This window comes from Syngnathus typhle, linkage group LG14 (assembly GCF_033458585.1).
Source record: "Syngnathus typhle isolate RoL2023-S1 ecotype Sweden linkage group LG14, RoL_Styp_1.0, whole genome shotgun sequence".
In the NCBI taxonomy this organism is placed as follows: domain Eukaryota; kingdom Metazoa; phylum Chordata; class Actinopteri; order Syngnathiformes; family Syngnathidae; genus Syngnathus; species Syngnathus typhle.
The window spans coordinates 3810568-3826811 of NC_083751.1; the positions used below are offsets into that span (position 1 = coordinate 3810568).

Below are 16244 nucleotides of genomic sequence, written 5' to 3' on the forward strand. Positions count from 1 at the left end.
GCCTTATTAACCATTCATCTAAATGACATGAAAGCAAAAAATGGAGAGCGAGAGAGGTTGGCAGCTGTTTTTAAAGGGGGCACAAAAAAATATAGAAGCCATACATTTGCGTCGTATTGCCCCCATTTGATCATGTGACAAGTGTAGCTAAGGCCGCTCAAATGTACTTTAGGTCCCATCAAGCGGAGCCAATTTAGCCGAGAGCGTCGGTTAAATTGAATTCCAATTAAGACGGCTGTGCGGATAATGAATACGCGGCTGATCCACGTTGGCTTTTGACTTTTTCAATTTGGGAAATTGGGCATCGCTTGATCCCTCTTACGCCCCCCCGCCCCCCTCAACCTCAGACAAATAGAAGCGCCAGAGGAAGCCACTCATTAGGGTCCATTTGTGAATCGAGTTTTGATTTCGGAAATTAATTCTCAGTCTTTTGACGCTCGCTGATGGCTGTGCAGACGGAAACCGAACTTCTGTATGACTTCAATATTTTTTTTTCCGCCAGGCCTGATGTGTGTGCAAATTTTAATTTATGTTCAGGCCTTCAAAAATGAGATTCATTACATCAGGTAATAATAATAATAATAATTTCTCCAAAAACAGCAGGTGAAAATCTACTCAATCAAGTGTAAATAAGTAAACAAGCCCTTTGAAAGCCATTAATTAATTTCATGTATCATTTAATGAGCCCACAGCGCTTAATACAGAAAAAAAACCCGATTCTCCACCTCATTGCACTGGCATCCATCAATATCATCACCAAGCGTGGTATCAATATTGTCCACATTTGAATCCATCTGCCTGCTGCTAAACTGCCACCTCGAGTCCACTTTAAGAATTCTGCATAATCACACGCAACATCCGCACATGCAGTCTCACCACCCCTGGACCGGGTGGCCGCTTAACGGCGTCTTTAATTCAGCCAACTTTGAAGTGGCACTCTGGCAAATGCACTCAATCAATTATAAATGAAATAATCTCCTTATAATATTAGAGATTTTTCCAGTCTAAGAAATAGCGGGAGATTAGGGCGCCCAAATCAGTTTTAGCGGTATCTAAAGTGACAGCAGCAGAATCATTGGAAGGAGCGGCGAGGAACTTAAAATGATTATGTAGATCTGTGTCAAACTGGCGAATGTTTCCGCAAATCCCTCCGCCGGATCGGCCGCCGCGAGGGAAACAGATTATTCTTGGCCTTATTTAAAGGGTTGCACTTCTTAAATGGGGGAAACGTTCATATATATTTACACTTATATTTACACACACTCCCTCGCCGCCATTTTTCTAGCTCCGGGGTCAACATGTTACACGGAGCTCGCGTTTGTGTCGCTAATTCGACGAACGCGCGTGTTTTTGTGTAAGATTAAGACACTGGCCGCTTTTCATGGGGCGCCTCAGGTACTACACATTTGATTCAATGGCCATTTCTTTTTGTTTTGATAAAAATTCTGAATTGAATAACTTGCCTTTTTGAGAAGTTTGGATGTTGTTCGGACTTGTTGTTGTTTCTCTCTCTGCTCTTCTATCATTACTCACAGAAATTATGACCCAGCGCACATTTCTATCACGCTGGGGCTCATCCATCTTTGATTACACCTTTCAGATGATATAAATTAGGCCTATCCCACATTGTTAGCTTGATGGATTACAGGGACCCATAGGAAACACACTGATCAATATCATGGATTAGCCTCATGAGTTTCCAGGCGATGCCATTGCGCTTGGCGGGTTTGTTTGCGTGGCGCTGTTCGCCGCTAATAAAAACCTCGGAGTGTTACGTTTTGAACTTTGTAGTTTAAAATAGCTTAACTTCCATAGAAGACAATTAGCCTCACATAATCTCATGTTGGGTTGGTCTGTTAGCTTGGCTAGCTTCTAATCAAAATGGCCGACTTCCTGTTTGCTTTTGGGCTTTTTTTTTTTAAGAAGCCATCTGTGGTAAACGTCTAGCCATTTAGGTCAGCGAAACTGATAAAAAGAAAATTGGGGGTCTTGTTTGAGATCCCTGAAATGCAACTTGACTACAAAAAATGAGTTTGAAAATGCGTTGCGTAATTCTTACACATTCAATTAATGTCTGGATATAATAACGATTAATTGAGTGAACGGGTCTTTTGATACAACATAAAGAAAACGATGAGGACATTAAATTTAGTGAGTGTGACATTAAACACATTGAAGCATTTATCAGGCTTAATGAAAATGCTCCCTCCGCACAAAGGAAGAACATGCTTTTAAAAATCAATCTCACCAATTACTGTCCATCTCTGTGTCACGCTTGCCTCGGCATACATTTAAAAAAAAAGAAATAGGAGGAAAAAAAAAAAGGGGGGCGGGGGGGGGGCAGATGCTGAGTAGGAGAGTGACAACTTCATGTTTGGGTAATTATCAGTACTGCCGCCACGTCGTGAGGGGCCTCTTAACAGCCTCATTGTTGGTGTTAAACACTTTGGGCCAGCGATTGATGAATGAAAAGGGAACATGGACACACGCGGCTCTCGTGGGACTGACTGAAAATGCGTGCGTGTGCGACCTCCGCCAGCTGGGTAGACTAAACACAAGTGACGCACATGGCGGGATTGTGAGGACTAGACCAGAGGGGGCTGGCTATCAATACATTATTCATAACCATCTGATGGGACGGGCGGGCTCTGACACACACAAAGTGAATGCGGCCACTTTATCATGTCAGTGACGGCGAGTGAGTGAGAAGTCCCCAAGCGTCTTTTTACTGCACTGTCATCAACTTCCGTGACACTCCCTCGTGTGTTAGCGCAGCTCATTCATCTCATTCATAGTCATGACTCTAATATACTAATAATAGCAAGCCTATTAAGTCCGCATGTATCCATCCCACTTGCTTATGCTTGGAAAATAAAACAAAAACCAACAGAGCTTCGATTCTTTTAGCTCAACGAAATAAGACGTTATAGTTGTCATTTCTAATCGAATCTAATATGATTTTACCTCATCAAATCTTATTAAATCTAATATGATTGAATCAAATTGAATCGAATCAAACCGAATTGAATCAAATTGAGTCGAATTGGATCGAATGGAATCAGATTGAATCGAATGGAATCAGATTGAATCGAATCTGCCCAGTTTCTTCAGAATCAATAGTACTCTATTGGCAAATCGAATAAATTTGTGTGCAGATTCATTCCATTACATTATAACCACGTTAAAGCAGAGATCATCCAATTTTGAACAGCAAAACAGAACCAGAAATGAACGAGGAATAATCCACAATGCTACAATTATTGATAAAACATTGCCCTCATGGACTCTGACATACCTGCCAGTCAGGCGGCGACTGCTAGCTCCGTGGGCCTACTGGCGGCTGCGGTTCTTCTTTGGAGGTCAGCCAAGGCTTTTCTAAGAAGGCTTTTTTGTAGAGCACAGTTTAAAACCAGATTATAAAGCAACAATAAAAACAATCCCTGATGCTCATTTCCCCAAACAACACCAGGCAGTAATAAAGCTTACAAAAGGAACGTATGTGCATGCTAACTTAAATATAGCAGCGGCCATTATTGCAATGAAGGCCTATAAGACAAGACTGCGCTTAAGCTGCACAGATGAGCTTCAATTCTCTAAATGTCGCAATCCACATGACCCGCAGATGCTTTAGCGCAGATTTGACCACAAAAGACAGATGTCGAGAGCTAGCTCACACTATCGCCTGTTTGAATAGCGTAAAGACTCGGAGCTGTTTCTAAGTGCTCCCGAATCAGATAAAACCAGATGGAGAAAACCCAACTTCTCCGTGTAAGAGTGCGCCGCTTTGTGCGGCTCATGAGGACCAGAGAGGATTACCCTGGGATGGGAGCCTGGCTTTGGGAGGACTATGAAGACGGGAATATGGACTTTATAGGATCACCGGGAGTCAAATAGTGGTTGGGAGCCATTGTGTGCGCCGTGCACGTTGTTCTTAGAGGGCAATACGATGGCGCTTGGCCAATAGGGGGCGAGAGAGTGCCGGGAGAGTGGTCATGTGTGGACGCCATTTTGGGTTGATCCCCAGTCTTCCCCTGGGTGCTGGTTAATTACCCCGAGATAAATCCATTGGCAATTTCTCCAGTAGCACCGTCAGCCCCCCCGACTAGAGCACTTCCTCCTTTTTGCTCTTTCTAAGCTCATGTAATGAATCACTAATCACTCATTCCCTCATGAGCATCCCTAGTCTGTTATCTCTTAATTACCCCCTTCCAGGGGGTAACAGGGCAGCGTGTAAGGAGGTGCTCGGTGGGAAAATAGCATTCCAGTAAAGTCCATTTGTGCCCATGATGTATATTGAATTTTAAAATCCAGAAGTCCTGTGAGAAAAGTGTGGTGGCAGCTATTGTAAATGATCACTGTGGCCCGAGAGCCTCGGAGCCATGCTAGTTTATGGACTTGAAGAACCGGAACAAAGCGAGCCGTTCTCAATCTCCGCACACCTCCTTGGGACTCAAATGGTCCTCCGGTGGTGCATTTAGAAAATGGAGTGCCGAACCGGGTCATTTGCGCAACGCGGCGCTTGGGGTTGCGAAGGTCCGAGACACAAATTGGAATTGGCAGTGAAACGGGGTCACGGGGATTTGTCGGCCGTACGTGCAAGCGAGATGGCGCGCGCGTACGCGGGAGGTCCGCTCAAACAATAGCCGACGCGTCCGAGAGCTGGTACAAACGGACTTAGGGTTTGTCGCTGCCATTCAGCATCTTTTGGGGAAATTCCCACACATGGAACCGGCTCAATCCTTCCTGACCCGGGATCTTTTTTAAGGTCACGGTCAGGGAAAGAGACTTTCCCCCACCCAGCCAAAGTTCAAGATCCCGTCGTTGACATCATCCGCGCGAAGCGACGTGCAAATCTGACAGGTGCCCCCTGGCAAGTCCTCATACGGTTGTGGAATTTAATCTGGCTAATTTCAACATATCCCGCCGAGGATCTTAAAGCTCAACTTGAGCATAAAGAGAGACCCTTCTTTGGAATCCCGGTGTCCGTTTTGTGTCAATCCTTTAGTGAAAGCCTGTCAAAAATGGTTAGCTTCTCCAGAGAAACTACTTCTTTGCATCTTAGCTCCCGCTCTTGCCCTGCGCCTGCACAATTTCTTTCTCTCCTCTTGTTTCTCTCCTTTTGTTTCCATAAAGCGAGGGATTAGGAAAGATTTTCCCCCGTAAAGTAGTGGTTTGATGGGCTTTTATCCCACCATGTTGCTAAAGCTGTGTAGCCCCTGGATTAGGACCCGACAATAGGAACCCTTGTGCTGGGCCGCAGCCCCAGGGGCACAAGCAAAGCGCAGCTCTGAGAAAGAGGGAGGAAACAAACCTGCCAACCTCGATATGTCAACGTCTGCAAGAGGCGTTCGGGAGAGCGGCCTCGGGTTGCCTCCGCAGGAACACGTCGGGATAAACTCGGGAAGAAAGCCTTCACAGAAACGAGCGAGATCTTGCCAGGATGTTCTGGAGCTGCGAAAGCATCAGCGTGTCCGATACCTGTCTAGAAAGAGAAAAACTTCAGACATTTGATTTTGAAACAAATTCAGGTGAACTTCCAGGGGCGGGGGTGGCCAGGGTGTCACACAAATTTTACACAAGGCAGAATTGTACAATTTGGAAGGAATATAAACACTCAAATCTGGGGGAGGAAAACCTGCACTCTGAAAAGTTGAGTAAAATAATAGTAAACAAAAAATGGACCAACTCAAGGTGACTCAATTTTCTGGGTTTTAACCAGAAATTGGGTCAAATTAATCAAAGCAAAAACAATGAAGTCCTTTGGTATTAAACAATGTAGAAAGTTGCATCAAGTTGACCCATTTTTATTTTTTTTCTCAGGAGTTGTCAGCTGGCGTTCAGCACGTGAGGCCTGCGTGGCATTGTCATTCGCCTCACTCTTCCCGGATCAGAAGGTCGCTCCCCGCCAACCCGAGTCGCAAATCGGAGGATGGCTAATGGCAGCTCGCTTTGTTACTCCAGTCACAGAAGTCCCTTGGAAGCGCTCCATTCCAAGCCATACATCAAAATGATTAATTTCACCCAAATGAGCGCGCGTGCGGGCTAACCTTGACAGCGAGCACGCGCGGGCCACGCCGGCTAATATATTCATGAAGTTCAAGAAAGCTTAATGATACAAGTTAATGGGCTCTGAAGGCTGAAGGCGTCAACTTTCTCCTCGACTTGACGCACAAGGCTTGCGCAGTGGCCACTGGAGGAGTGAAATGACAAACACGCCGGCGTTCTAAAACCTGATTAAAAACCCAACGAGGTTCATAAATCGCCCGGGCTGAGCCGCCTCGAGTCCTGATGCAGGGATAAAGTTTGCAGGCGGGAAGAGGATGATGGAGAGGAAAGGCGATGAGTTAGATCTGGAGAGGAGCTTAAAAGTGGGGGCTGAATGCGGGCCCGGCGTACAGAACAATGAGAGCGCCCGGAAAATCCACGCAAATCTCAGATGAATTCCTGCTTTAGGAAAGTTAGCAGCCTGAAGGTGAGCACAATGAACGGCCGCGTTTGCAAAAGGAGAGCGAAAAACTTCCGACGCAGCAACAGCATCAGAAGCACAAAATGGATGAAAGCCAATAAGCTGCAACTTTGAATAAATCAATCAGAAGAAGAGAAACGGTTTCTTGACTTGTTTTTCTGAGTTCAAAATCTCATCAAGTGTATTGAGAAACATTTCTGTCTCCATATGATCAATCTGTGCGATATCTGTATGTTCCAGACTAAATATTTATATCATTCTATTCTATATATAACTATAGAAGAGAGGGGGGGGGGGGGGGGGGACAAAAAACAAAATTGTGCATGACATTTTTCCATGTTGGATTTTCCTGATAGTACTTTTTTATTTATTTAATCCCATTAAATTCATTAAATAATATGATCTGGAAAAAAAATCTGTATATATGACATTTAAAGTTAGATTTGAGGCGATTTCTTTTAATTGCTTTATAAATTGTTTGCCCACATGGAGGATGAAGTAGTCCTATTTCTATTGGCTTTCAAAGTTAACCCGATTGTCCTTTTCTTTTAGACCAAAAGGCAGTGCAACTGTGCAAGCTTTGGGACAAAAAAAAATAAATCAAAACATTTTAAACAAATTTGCCGTGTTTTACTGATACAATAAATAGGCCTCCATGCACAGATAGCCATCTGTTGCATGGGGTGGAAATACAACAACAATGTCAATAGTTGCTTTGTTTCCCACGCTGCACGACTGCAACTGTGTCCAAACATCTCCAGTGAAGTTTAGCATTTTGCCACACCCTCCCTCTCGCCCCCCCCCCCTTTTTTTTGTCTCACACTCTGCACTCCACAAAATATGCAAGCTTTACTTACATTAAAAGGCTACTTGGTCTTCTTCTTTTCGCTGCCCTTAATTCCAAAACCTAAACGCTTTTTTCCCCACGAAGAAGAAATCTTTTGAGGAAAAAAACCTTGAAGAGAAGCGGGGCATTATTGTTTTAATCCTCTTAGCAGCAGTCATTTCAAGACATTTTTAAGGGAGGGTGTAAGTGAGATGGCGTCTTGTCTCCCAAATCCTGAACCCCCCCCGAAATAAATCCCTTGGGGGCCTGACCGCGGGTTGATGCAGGCAGGAACCGGGCAGCCGGAGTTTCCTACTCAGGTGACTTTCCGGCAAACAGTCGTTTAAGTAACTAATTAATTTAACCATTTAAAGCAACTAATTGTCAATCTTTTAATTAATTTCTGCAGATTATTGCAGTTTAGAGGCACATGTTTTCTTTTGCACAAATTAAAAACATATATGGTTGTAATTTAATTAATCAATAATATTGGATCAAATAAGAGCAATAGTAATAAATACAAAATAAATAAATACGTGATCCTGAGTTTAAGACGCTGCCATGAAAGTGTGGCTGCTAAGTTTAACAACGTGCATATTTAAATACAATAAAAAATATGTGACTATCAGTTCTTACTAATAAAGTAGTGAATAAAATAATCACGTTTCAAACAAAACAAACTACAACGAAAATTAAGAATGATAATTGGCAGTGCGTAAAGTACCGATGCAAAACCTAAGGGGAGGGGCTGCTAGTTGGAGGAGAGCGATGTGATTGGCTGACACCGTGTCTACGTCAGTGCGCCCATTGGACTTTTAAAAAGGCCAAGAGATGGACGCCACAAGCATCCTCTTCACTTTTCAGGAAGCAACCAAGATGTTTTCGGGATACGCACAAAGTCAAACGGGAACCATTTAAATGATATTTTTAAACAGAAACATGAAAAGATGAGGATTTTTGGAGAGACGATTTAGGAGGACAACAATCGCTAGCCGGTGGAGATATTTCATTTTAGAAGAGCACAGCGAGGAAAGAGGTAACGTTGAAAAAAACTATTTGTTTTAATGTTTTAAACTCCAATTTTAGTTTTGTGCTGCTTATTTTTTATTTCGGTAAGGAAAACAGCTCCCAAATTCACGTAAATGTTTGGAAACTGAACCTTTAGGGGGGGAAAAGATCACATAACGCTCAACTAATTCCAACTCCGCCAAGACGTAACTGTTAAAAGCACATTTATCCAGATTCTTAACAAAATATTTTTTTTTCGACTAAAGGAAATCAGTTCTGTATTTGTGTCTGCTCACTTGCACGTGTCCTATTATTTCCTGTCAAAAATGAATGAAAGACTGTTTATGAGGTGACCCTTTAGAATTCTACTTTTTGTGTGCGTGTTTTTCTATTTGGATAAAAATAATAATAATCTTTATTTCTCGCGGGTTAAATCCCTCCAATATATATTTTTTTGTCCCCACAATGTTTTCAATACAACTTCCACGCCTCAAGCTAAATGCTGTGTAACTCATAAATCCACGGCAATTAGCATAATGAGGGTTAAATCACAGCCCGGAGCCACTCTCTTGAAAGACGACAATGTTGATTTTTTTTTTTTTTAAGTCTTCTCTATTGCATTTTACAAGGCTACAGATTACAGGAATACTGCCTCGGGTTGATGGAGGCAAAAGAAGGCGAAATTATGTTATTTTATAAGGGGATTTGATTTTACAGACGCGCGCACGCACGCTCTCACGCACGCGCATGGTCGACCTTTCATGTGTCAGCCAGATGATAAATTAATAGCCCGGTACAGTTCAAACCTATTTGCTCCCACATTAGACAGGGGTCCACGGGGACCCCACGCAAATGTGTCAGTCAGCCTGCAGGCGTTTGGACTATAACACGAAGGACCCGAGAATTAAATAAATAGAAAGGGGGGGGAAATAAAAACGGGTTATACTGTCACACAGCAAAAAAACAAAAACAAAGCAATGTCAGTTTTAGAAATAAATATTGAGATTGTCAATGGTAGAATTGGTAGTAATAAAAAACAAAAGTTGTCACTGTCCGAATGGACATTTTTTAAATGCCTAGAAAAAGATTAAGAAACTACAAAAAATCACTGTTGCTGTTAGGTGACAATTGAATCCTGCAAAATTACTAAAACGAAGTTATACTGCATAAAAAATTGACGATGGCAAAGAAGCATCATCATCATCATTAAGATAATTATTTTAAAACCTGATATAAAACATTCATATAAAACGTTTAATTGCAAAATTTTCTCTGAACAAATTGCATAAGGCTGAAATTGTAATAAGATATTTTATGTCGTGTATAATGACACTAATATCTATAAATGCATCCTCATTTATAAGATTGCCGATGTAGACCTGACTATTAATTCTTTGTATTTACATTGTGTGACCAATTTATTCATTAAACTCACTGGAAATATATACTAGCGAGCTTGAAATATATTACTTAACTTCATCATAATGTAAAATCATTTTTTGGTTGTATAACGGTGGTCTAAACTATATTGTAGCAGTAGTAATGAATATAAGTATGATTATTCAATTTATTTGTCCACAGCATCACAAGCACACTTTCTGAAACCATAATAATGAAATTTAGTGTGAGAAATTTTGCTTTAAATCTAACCATACTGTTCTGGAGGATTTACAATTTACAATCCATTGATGCCAATTGTAAACCACAACAGTCACACACACACACACACACACACACACACACAACAAACTCCACGATAAAAATACATAAAGATTTTTTGTGGCACACCACGTAGAGAACATCTATTAAAAAAGACTATTTATAAATATCTGCAGTATCTATGCCAGTGACAGGCAAATGCTCTTCCACTAGATGGCAGACAGTTCAGAAGTAAACGTCGTATCCACTTTGGACATATGCCACAATTGTTTTCAATGCATATGCACTTTGGGTCAATAAAGGTTGCCAGCATTAATCAGTGGCTTTCTCCAGGTCATGCAGCACTACGGGGTCAACGGCTACTCCCTGCACGCCATGAACTCCCTCAGCGCCATGTATAACCTCCACCAGCAGGCGGCGCAACAAGCCCAGCACGCCCCCGACTACCGGCCCTCGGTGCACGCCCTCACTTTGGCCGAAAGACTGGCTGGTAAGCATCAGCCGCGGGTCACGGGGCGTCGCCGTCGAGACGCCTCAGACTAATGTGCCCGTATGGCTTATTTTTTCCTTCTCAACGGCTGCACATTTCAAGACATCATCCTGGAGGCCCGCTACGGCTCACAGCACCGAAAGCAGCGACGCAGTAGGACGGCCTTCACCGCCCAGCAGCTGGAAGCTCTGGAGAAGACCTTCCAGAAGACGCACTACCCAGACGTAGTCATGCGGGAGCGTCTGGCCATGTGTACTAACCTGCCCGAGGCCCGAGTGCAGGTAAAACGCTGACAAAATACCACCTAAATTTTAAATTGTGACAAGATATGCGTATCTCACCTTCAGGTGTGGTTCAAGAACCGGAGGGCCAAGTTTCGCAAGAAGCAGCGCAGCCTGCAAAAGGAGCAGCTCCAGAAGCAGAAAGAGGCGTCAGGAACCGCCGAGGCCTCCGCCGAGGACACCAAGGCCGAGGTTACGCCTCCCGTGGACGCCCAGGCTACCCCGCCTCCTCCCTCCTCCGCCTCATCTTGCCACTCCGAGTCGGACAGGCTAGCGGGGGCGGCGGCGGTGAGGTCTCACGAGCCCGGCGAGACGAGCGTGGAGGTGAATGTCACCTCCCCCGAGCCATCCGATGGCGAGTCAGCGGCGGAGGACAATTCGTACGCAGAGGAGGACAGAGTGAGGGGGGAGGCGAGGGGTAGGAATAGGGAGGAGGCGCAAGGGCATGGGGAGATGCAGCCCGGTGGCAGCTCGCCGTCCTACAAGCAACTCAGCCCGACATCAGGTAGGAATACTGTCTTCGTGACACTACTGTATTTTGGGAATGTCAAGAAGATAAGCATGACACTCTGCTATCCAAAATCTTCTCCCAGACTCCGCCCTGAGCTCGCCCGCCCTGCCGTCCTCCAGCAGCATGGCGAGCGGCCCGGCCCAAAGCAACTCGTACGCATCGTCACCACTCAGCCTCTTCCGGCTGCAGGAGCAGTTCCGCCAGCACATGGCGGCCACCAACAACCTGGTGCACTACCCGTCCTTCGACATGAGCGCGCCATCCTCGCTGCCCTACTTGGGCATGAATGTCAACATGCCGGCCCCGCTGGGCTCGCTGCCCTGCCAGTCTTACTACCAGACGCTGTCTCAAGCCCAGCAGGTGTGGAACACCCCCCTGCTGCCGGGGGCCTCGGGCGGCCTTCCGGGAAGCCTCAATAGCAAGACCACCAGTATTGAAAACCTGCGGCTGAGAGCCAAGCAGCATGCAGCCTCGCTGGGATTGGACACGCTTCCCAACTGAAGGCCCTGCCCTGCCAAGCGCTTTCGCCCTTCGATCCAGGCTCGGGGACTTTGGCTCCACCTGTGTTCTCCTCATTCAACCGCAACAACTTCAGAGGCCACCTCGATTTGAACTTTCCAACTGGCCATGTTCTTTTTCAACGCCTCTGCCAGAGGAAAAAAAAAAAAAAAAGAAATCCACTGGACTGCAGTGCACTGAATCCCCGCTGTCCTGCTGCGAATAGCAAAACCCACAAAATATGTATGTCATTGCCTAAAGATGCCACAAGAGGGTGGCAAAGCCAATGAAACTCAACTGACTTCAGTATACTGTACTAAGTTTCTTAGGACCAAGATGATTGGGAATAGGCAAGTATTTCCTAGAGAAAAAAAAAAAACAGAGCATAGTATCGTAAAAAGAAGAAAAAAAAATCGCCAAATCGGCAAAGTCAAAAAAGCCGAACGGCAAATAAGCTGTACTCTATGCTTTCCCATTCCACTTTTGCTGCTGTACACACACAATGAATTACACTCTTATTAGTCAGAAGAACGCATGCAAACATTGCATTAAAGTTGACAGGTGGACCGTTGCCGTTGATTTAGCAGTCAACAAAAAAAACATTTGCAAAATTCAAATCGGTCACAAAACTCCATGTACATGCAACAAAGACTCTACGTAACAACCCAGGCTAAATTTCGCCCTGTGGCTTACAAAGTTTGTCTCTCAGTCAAGGTGTACCACGAACTCTACTGTTTTCTTATTTAGACAAGGTTTTGGTGCCGTCTTGTGGCTCACAAAAAAAAACAAATAGGTGAGTTTTCGGTGAATAACAGGACAGGAAAAAAATGGTAAAAAAGTGAAGCAATGAATGTACGCGTTTAAAAGCTAAAAATTCATTTGTGTTATATTCCTAAATCTGGTAATACGCATTGTCTGATCATTTTGAGCTAACCGCAAATAGAAAAGTAACCAAGTAAGAAAGTCCACCAGAATTATACAGCGCAACAACGACAGAAGAGCAGTTAAAATTCAACAAGTTATCGTTTTAAAAACAAACTATAGCGGGATTAAATTAGAGCGGTCCAAGTCTTTGTAAATGACCTCTGTACATTTAAGATGTGTATCTTTCAATTGTTTAAGAAATAATAATTTATCTGTGAAATGTGAAGAAATAAATCAAGCCTGAGAGATGAAAACGTGTTGGCCTGTTTCACTTATAAGATAAGTTGTTTTTGACAACAAAGTTGTACGTAAAGTTTTTTTTTTTTTTTTTAATAGTATTTCAGAAGAATTTAATCTACAAAAAAAAGTCTTTATATAACAATTTGAGCAGTTTTGGCAGTGAAATCCCCTCAAAAATTTCACGCACTTGAATATTTACTTCACGACCTTTGACCTCTTCTACGACACACACACACGGCGCAGTTAGCTTCCATCACGCGACCCGTAAATAATTCCGCCACACGGCCGTCCGTCCCTTGCATCCTCGACACTGAGGTTCCCAACGTGGCGCGCGGGGGAGAACTCGTCGCTTGTTCTGCCGCTGCGGGAGAGCTAATCCTGAATGACGCGGGGGTGTCACACCAAGCCCCCCCCACGCTGCCAGCTGAGGTTTGGCTGTGCACCGAAACCAAACGCTTTTGCCATAAGAAGATTACCTTGGGTCGGGATATCGATGGATTAAGTAAGAATAGAAGAAGATAAAATAGAAGGGAAAGAGTTCATACAGTCAGCAGAGTTCACACACCTGTTGTTTTTTCACACACCACTATAAACCAACAAGGCCTTTTCTCTTGACCTAAATTTACAAAATATTTTGTCTTATGAAATCATATCAAATGAATGCAAACATTTTTCCAGTACGTGTATGTTGATATGTTTGATTTTGGGACTGCTTCTAACTAATTTTGAATTCATCCTCACAGGGCTAGAGAGAGAGCTGGCCTTTGATGATGTCAGCATTTTTCTATCTTCTGATTGGTTGATTAGCAAATTATGTCTGTAGCAATCTAAAGTGCTGAATATTCTTGAATAATCGGTTAGTTTTACTTATTTGACTTATCTTACATTTATATTATATTGATTGTCAGCTATCCCTAGATGAGTTTTATCTATTTAACTTGTCTTACATTTATATTATATTGATTCTCAGCTTCTGTAGATGATGTAAGCAGTACAATACCGATGGTTTGTTATAATTGTTATGTGACAGTGGTGGTATTAAGAGCTGGATTAAGTCTGCTAAATCTCCACTAAAGGCCCACCACAGCTATAAACTACATTAGATCACTTTCTCAAAGTGGTTGGTGTTTTCATAATGGGACACGTTTACACAAGACGACATTCTTTTAAGCGCATGCACTTCAGATCCTTTTAAATATGAGCTCCGTTTACCATCAACACTTGAGTTTTATTTGCAGCACGGTAGGGGTGGAAGTTAATGCTAAGTGTGTGTGTGTGTGTGTGTGTGTGCTAAGCCGCTGAAGGTTTCCAGGAGCTCTTTGATGTGTATCTCGGCAATGCGCTATTAGAGGGATTTTCCTAGTTGACAGCTCAGAGAATGTGTGGAGGAATTGCGATGCCAGCGGGCCTAAAAGAATGCTGGAAACAGGATTAGGATCATATTCTGGCAGCGCCTGTCACTTCATCAATGGCTAAGGTTTCCTCAGTGACAGCCCTCCTTCTCTGTGAGCCTAAAACCTTTACTGGGACCATAAAGGGGGTGAGAGAGGGCGAGGGGGAGAAACAACACAATGATTGAATGGTGCGCCGTGATTTTCTGGGTTGGTTTGGATGCGAGGGGCTTTGTGTTGGGAGGTCGGAGAGGGGCGGCATTGGGAGTAAAAGGAGAGGGGGGCTTACACCCACAAACACATGGAATTTTTTTTTTTTTTATATCAACTCCTTTACGTTAGGGGGGCAGAGGTTAGGTGACTCCCCCAGGTGCATGAAGGCAGACCAGGATGCAGTCTGGAGTACTGTCAAACTGCAGCTCGTGTATTCGAAGTAGAATCATAAAAAAGTTCAAACAGAAAAATGACAGGAAGTAAGCCAATTTTTGCTTGATTCAGACATTTTAAGGTCATTTTTTCTAATTCCAGAGGTCAAATTTTCATCTTGGGGAATTTGTATGTAATTACAAAGGGTAAAACTAAATTGCAAAAAACTTGCTGACTCAAGAAACTGTAGTAAATGAGGTCCATAAGGTCAGATCATGCCAAAGTGGTTCTTCTCTTAGGTGGGGGGCCCTTGAGTGTCACCGCCGCCACCACCAAAACAAAACCCTAACGCTACACATTTTTTCTCGCCCCCGTGAAACATGACTTCCACAATGCGGCAGGAGTTTGATTGTTGGCGACAAGTTATATAATGCCAGGAATTAGAGCCTAGCATGCAAATGTGAAATCCTGCTCTGGTTCTCCTGCATGAGACGGACTCTATCTGCAGGCTTCACTCGGGCTCCCCCCGGCTTTGTGCAACAGAGGCGCTCTTCCTTTTCTCCCCACCGACTCGGGTGATAATCCTGACACGCACTGTCTGCATTTTCTTACTGTACGTCTTTAAGCGCATTTGCCGAGCATTTATCTCGCCAATGTAAACCAATTTGCCTATAAGGGCCCGGGGCCAATCAAGAGGCTGGAAGGGAGGGGGGGGGGGGGAAAGAATGGAAAACCCAAACGTAGCAGATGTGCAGAGAGGGCTCGACGGGAGAGCTTGGCAACGATGCGGGCTTTGACGAACAAGTGAATGCGGCAAAAAAAAAAAAAAAGTAGAACGAGTGGAAGAAAGAGCGTCCCTTGTCCGAAGGGTAAGCTTTTCAAACTTGGGATAGGGGCCTTTAAAGCCGATAGTGAGTGGATCACGGAATTGTTGAGTCACAGAATTGGAGAAAATCATAGTGAGCGTGTTTGTTAATCCTGTCATGGGGGAAGGGGGGGGGATACTTTGGGAATCCCAGCCTCCTTCTGCTGATATTGAGAAGCTGCTGTATTGACAAATGCTGTTTAATAGAACCTGAATACCTGTATCAGCTCTCTTGTAATCTCCACCTGGCTCCTCCCATCACACACTATTGCTTCCCGTGGAACCAGGTTGGGGGTCCAAAAGACATGAAGCCCCCCTCCCACTGTGTCGCATATTGCCGCGATGGCCATAATGACAATGGGTTTCTCGGTCCCTGAAATGGGACATTAAGACAGAATCATCCCAGGTTAGTTGGGGCGACAGCAAGGTGTTTTATTTGTCGGCACGCAAGCACGGTAGGAGCGAGACCGGATGGCTTTTCAAGTACCCGATCGTATCGCCTAAGGTTGCTGAAAATGAGGTGTTTGGCGCTTTTATCAAGGCCGATTGCGTTCAACAGGCTGATCGCTGTTCGCCCCCATCACGGCGCAGACTTCATATTTCACGATACACTAGCTCAACACTTTGCGGGAAGGATTGGAATCGGTGCACCGCAATAAGTAAATGGAGACATCCCGAAAGTTCATGATGCCAATGGGAATTGATGCCACATGGTATCA

General features: G+C 44.1%; 2 protein-coding genes across 7 annotated transcripts in view; one reads left to right on the forward strand and one right to left on the reverse strand.

Annotated features, from left to right (window-relative positions):
* Positions 1-16244, reverse strand: part of faah (fatty acid amide hydrolase) — a 33854-nt gene that overhangs the window by 11985 nt on the left and 5625 nt on the right. For 3 of the 6 annotated variants that reach the window (XR_009717949.1, XR_009717953.1, XR_009717951.1), the window contains 2 exons: positions 5312-5482; positions 3296-3384 (listed from right to left, as the gene is read on the reverse strand). The gene's annotated coding sequence lies outside the window, so the exon portion shown is untranslated. Of the gene's footprint in view, positions 1-3295; positions 3385-5311; positions 5483-15743; positions 15899-16244 lie in introns of all 6 variants that reach the window. The other 3 variants (XR_009717950.1, XR_009717952.1, XR_009717954.1) reach the window with 3 other exon arrangements.
* dmbx1b (diencephalon/mesencephalon homeobox 1b) lies at positions 10296-11742 on the forward strand. Its single transcript, XM_061298157.1, has 4 exons — positions 10296-10449; positions 10552-10730; positions 10797-11235; positions 11324-11742. Exons 1-4 carry the CDS (start codon positions 10296-10298, stop codon positions 11740-11742), a joined length of 1191 nt encoding a protein of 396 aa, XP_061154141.1.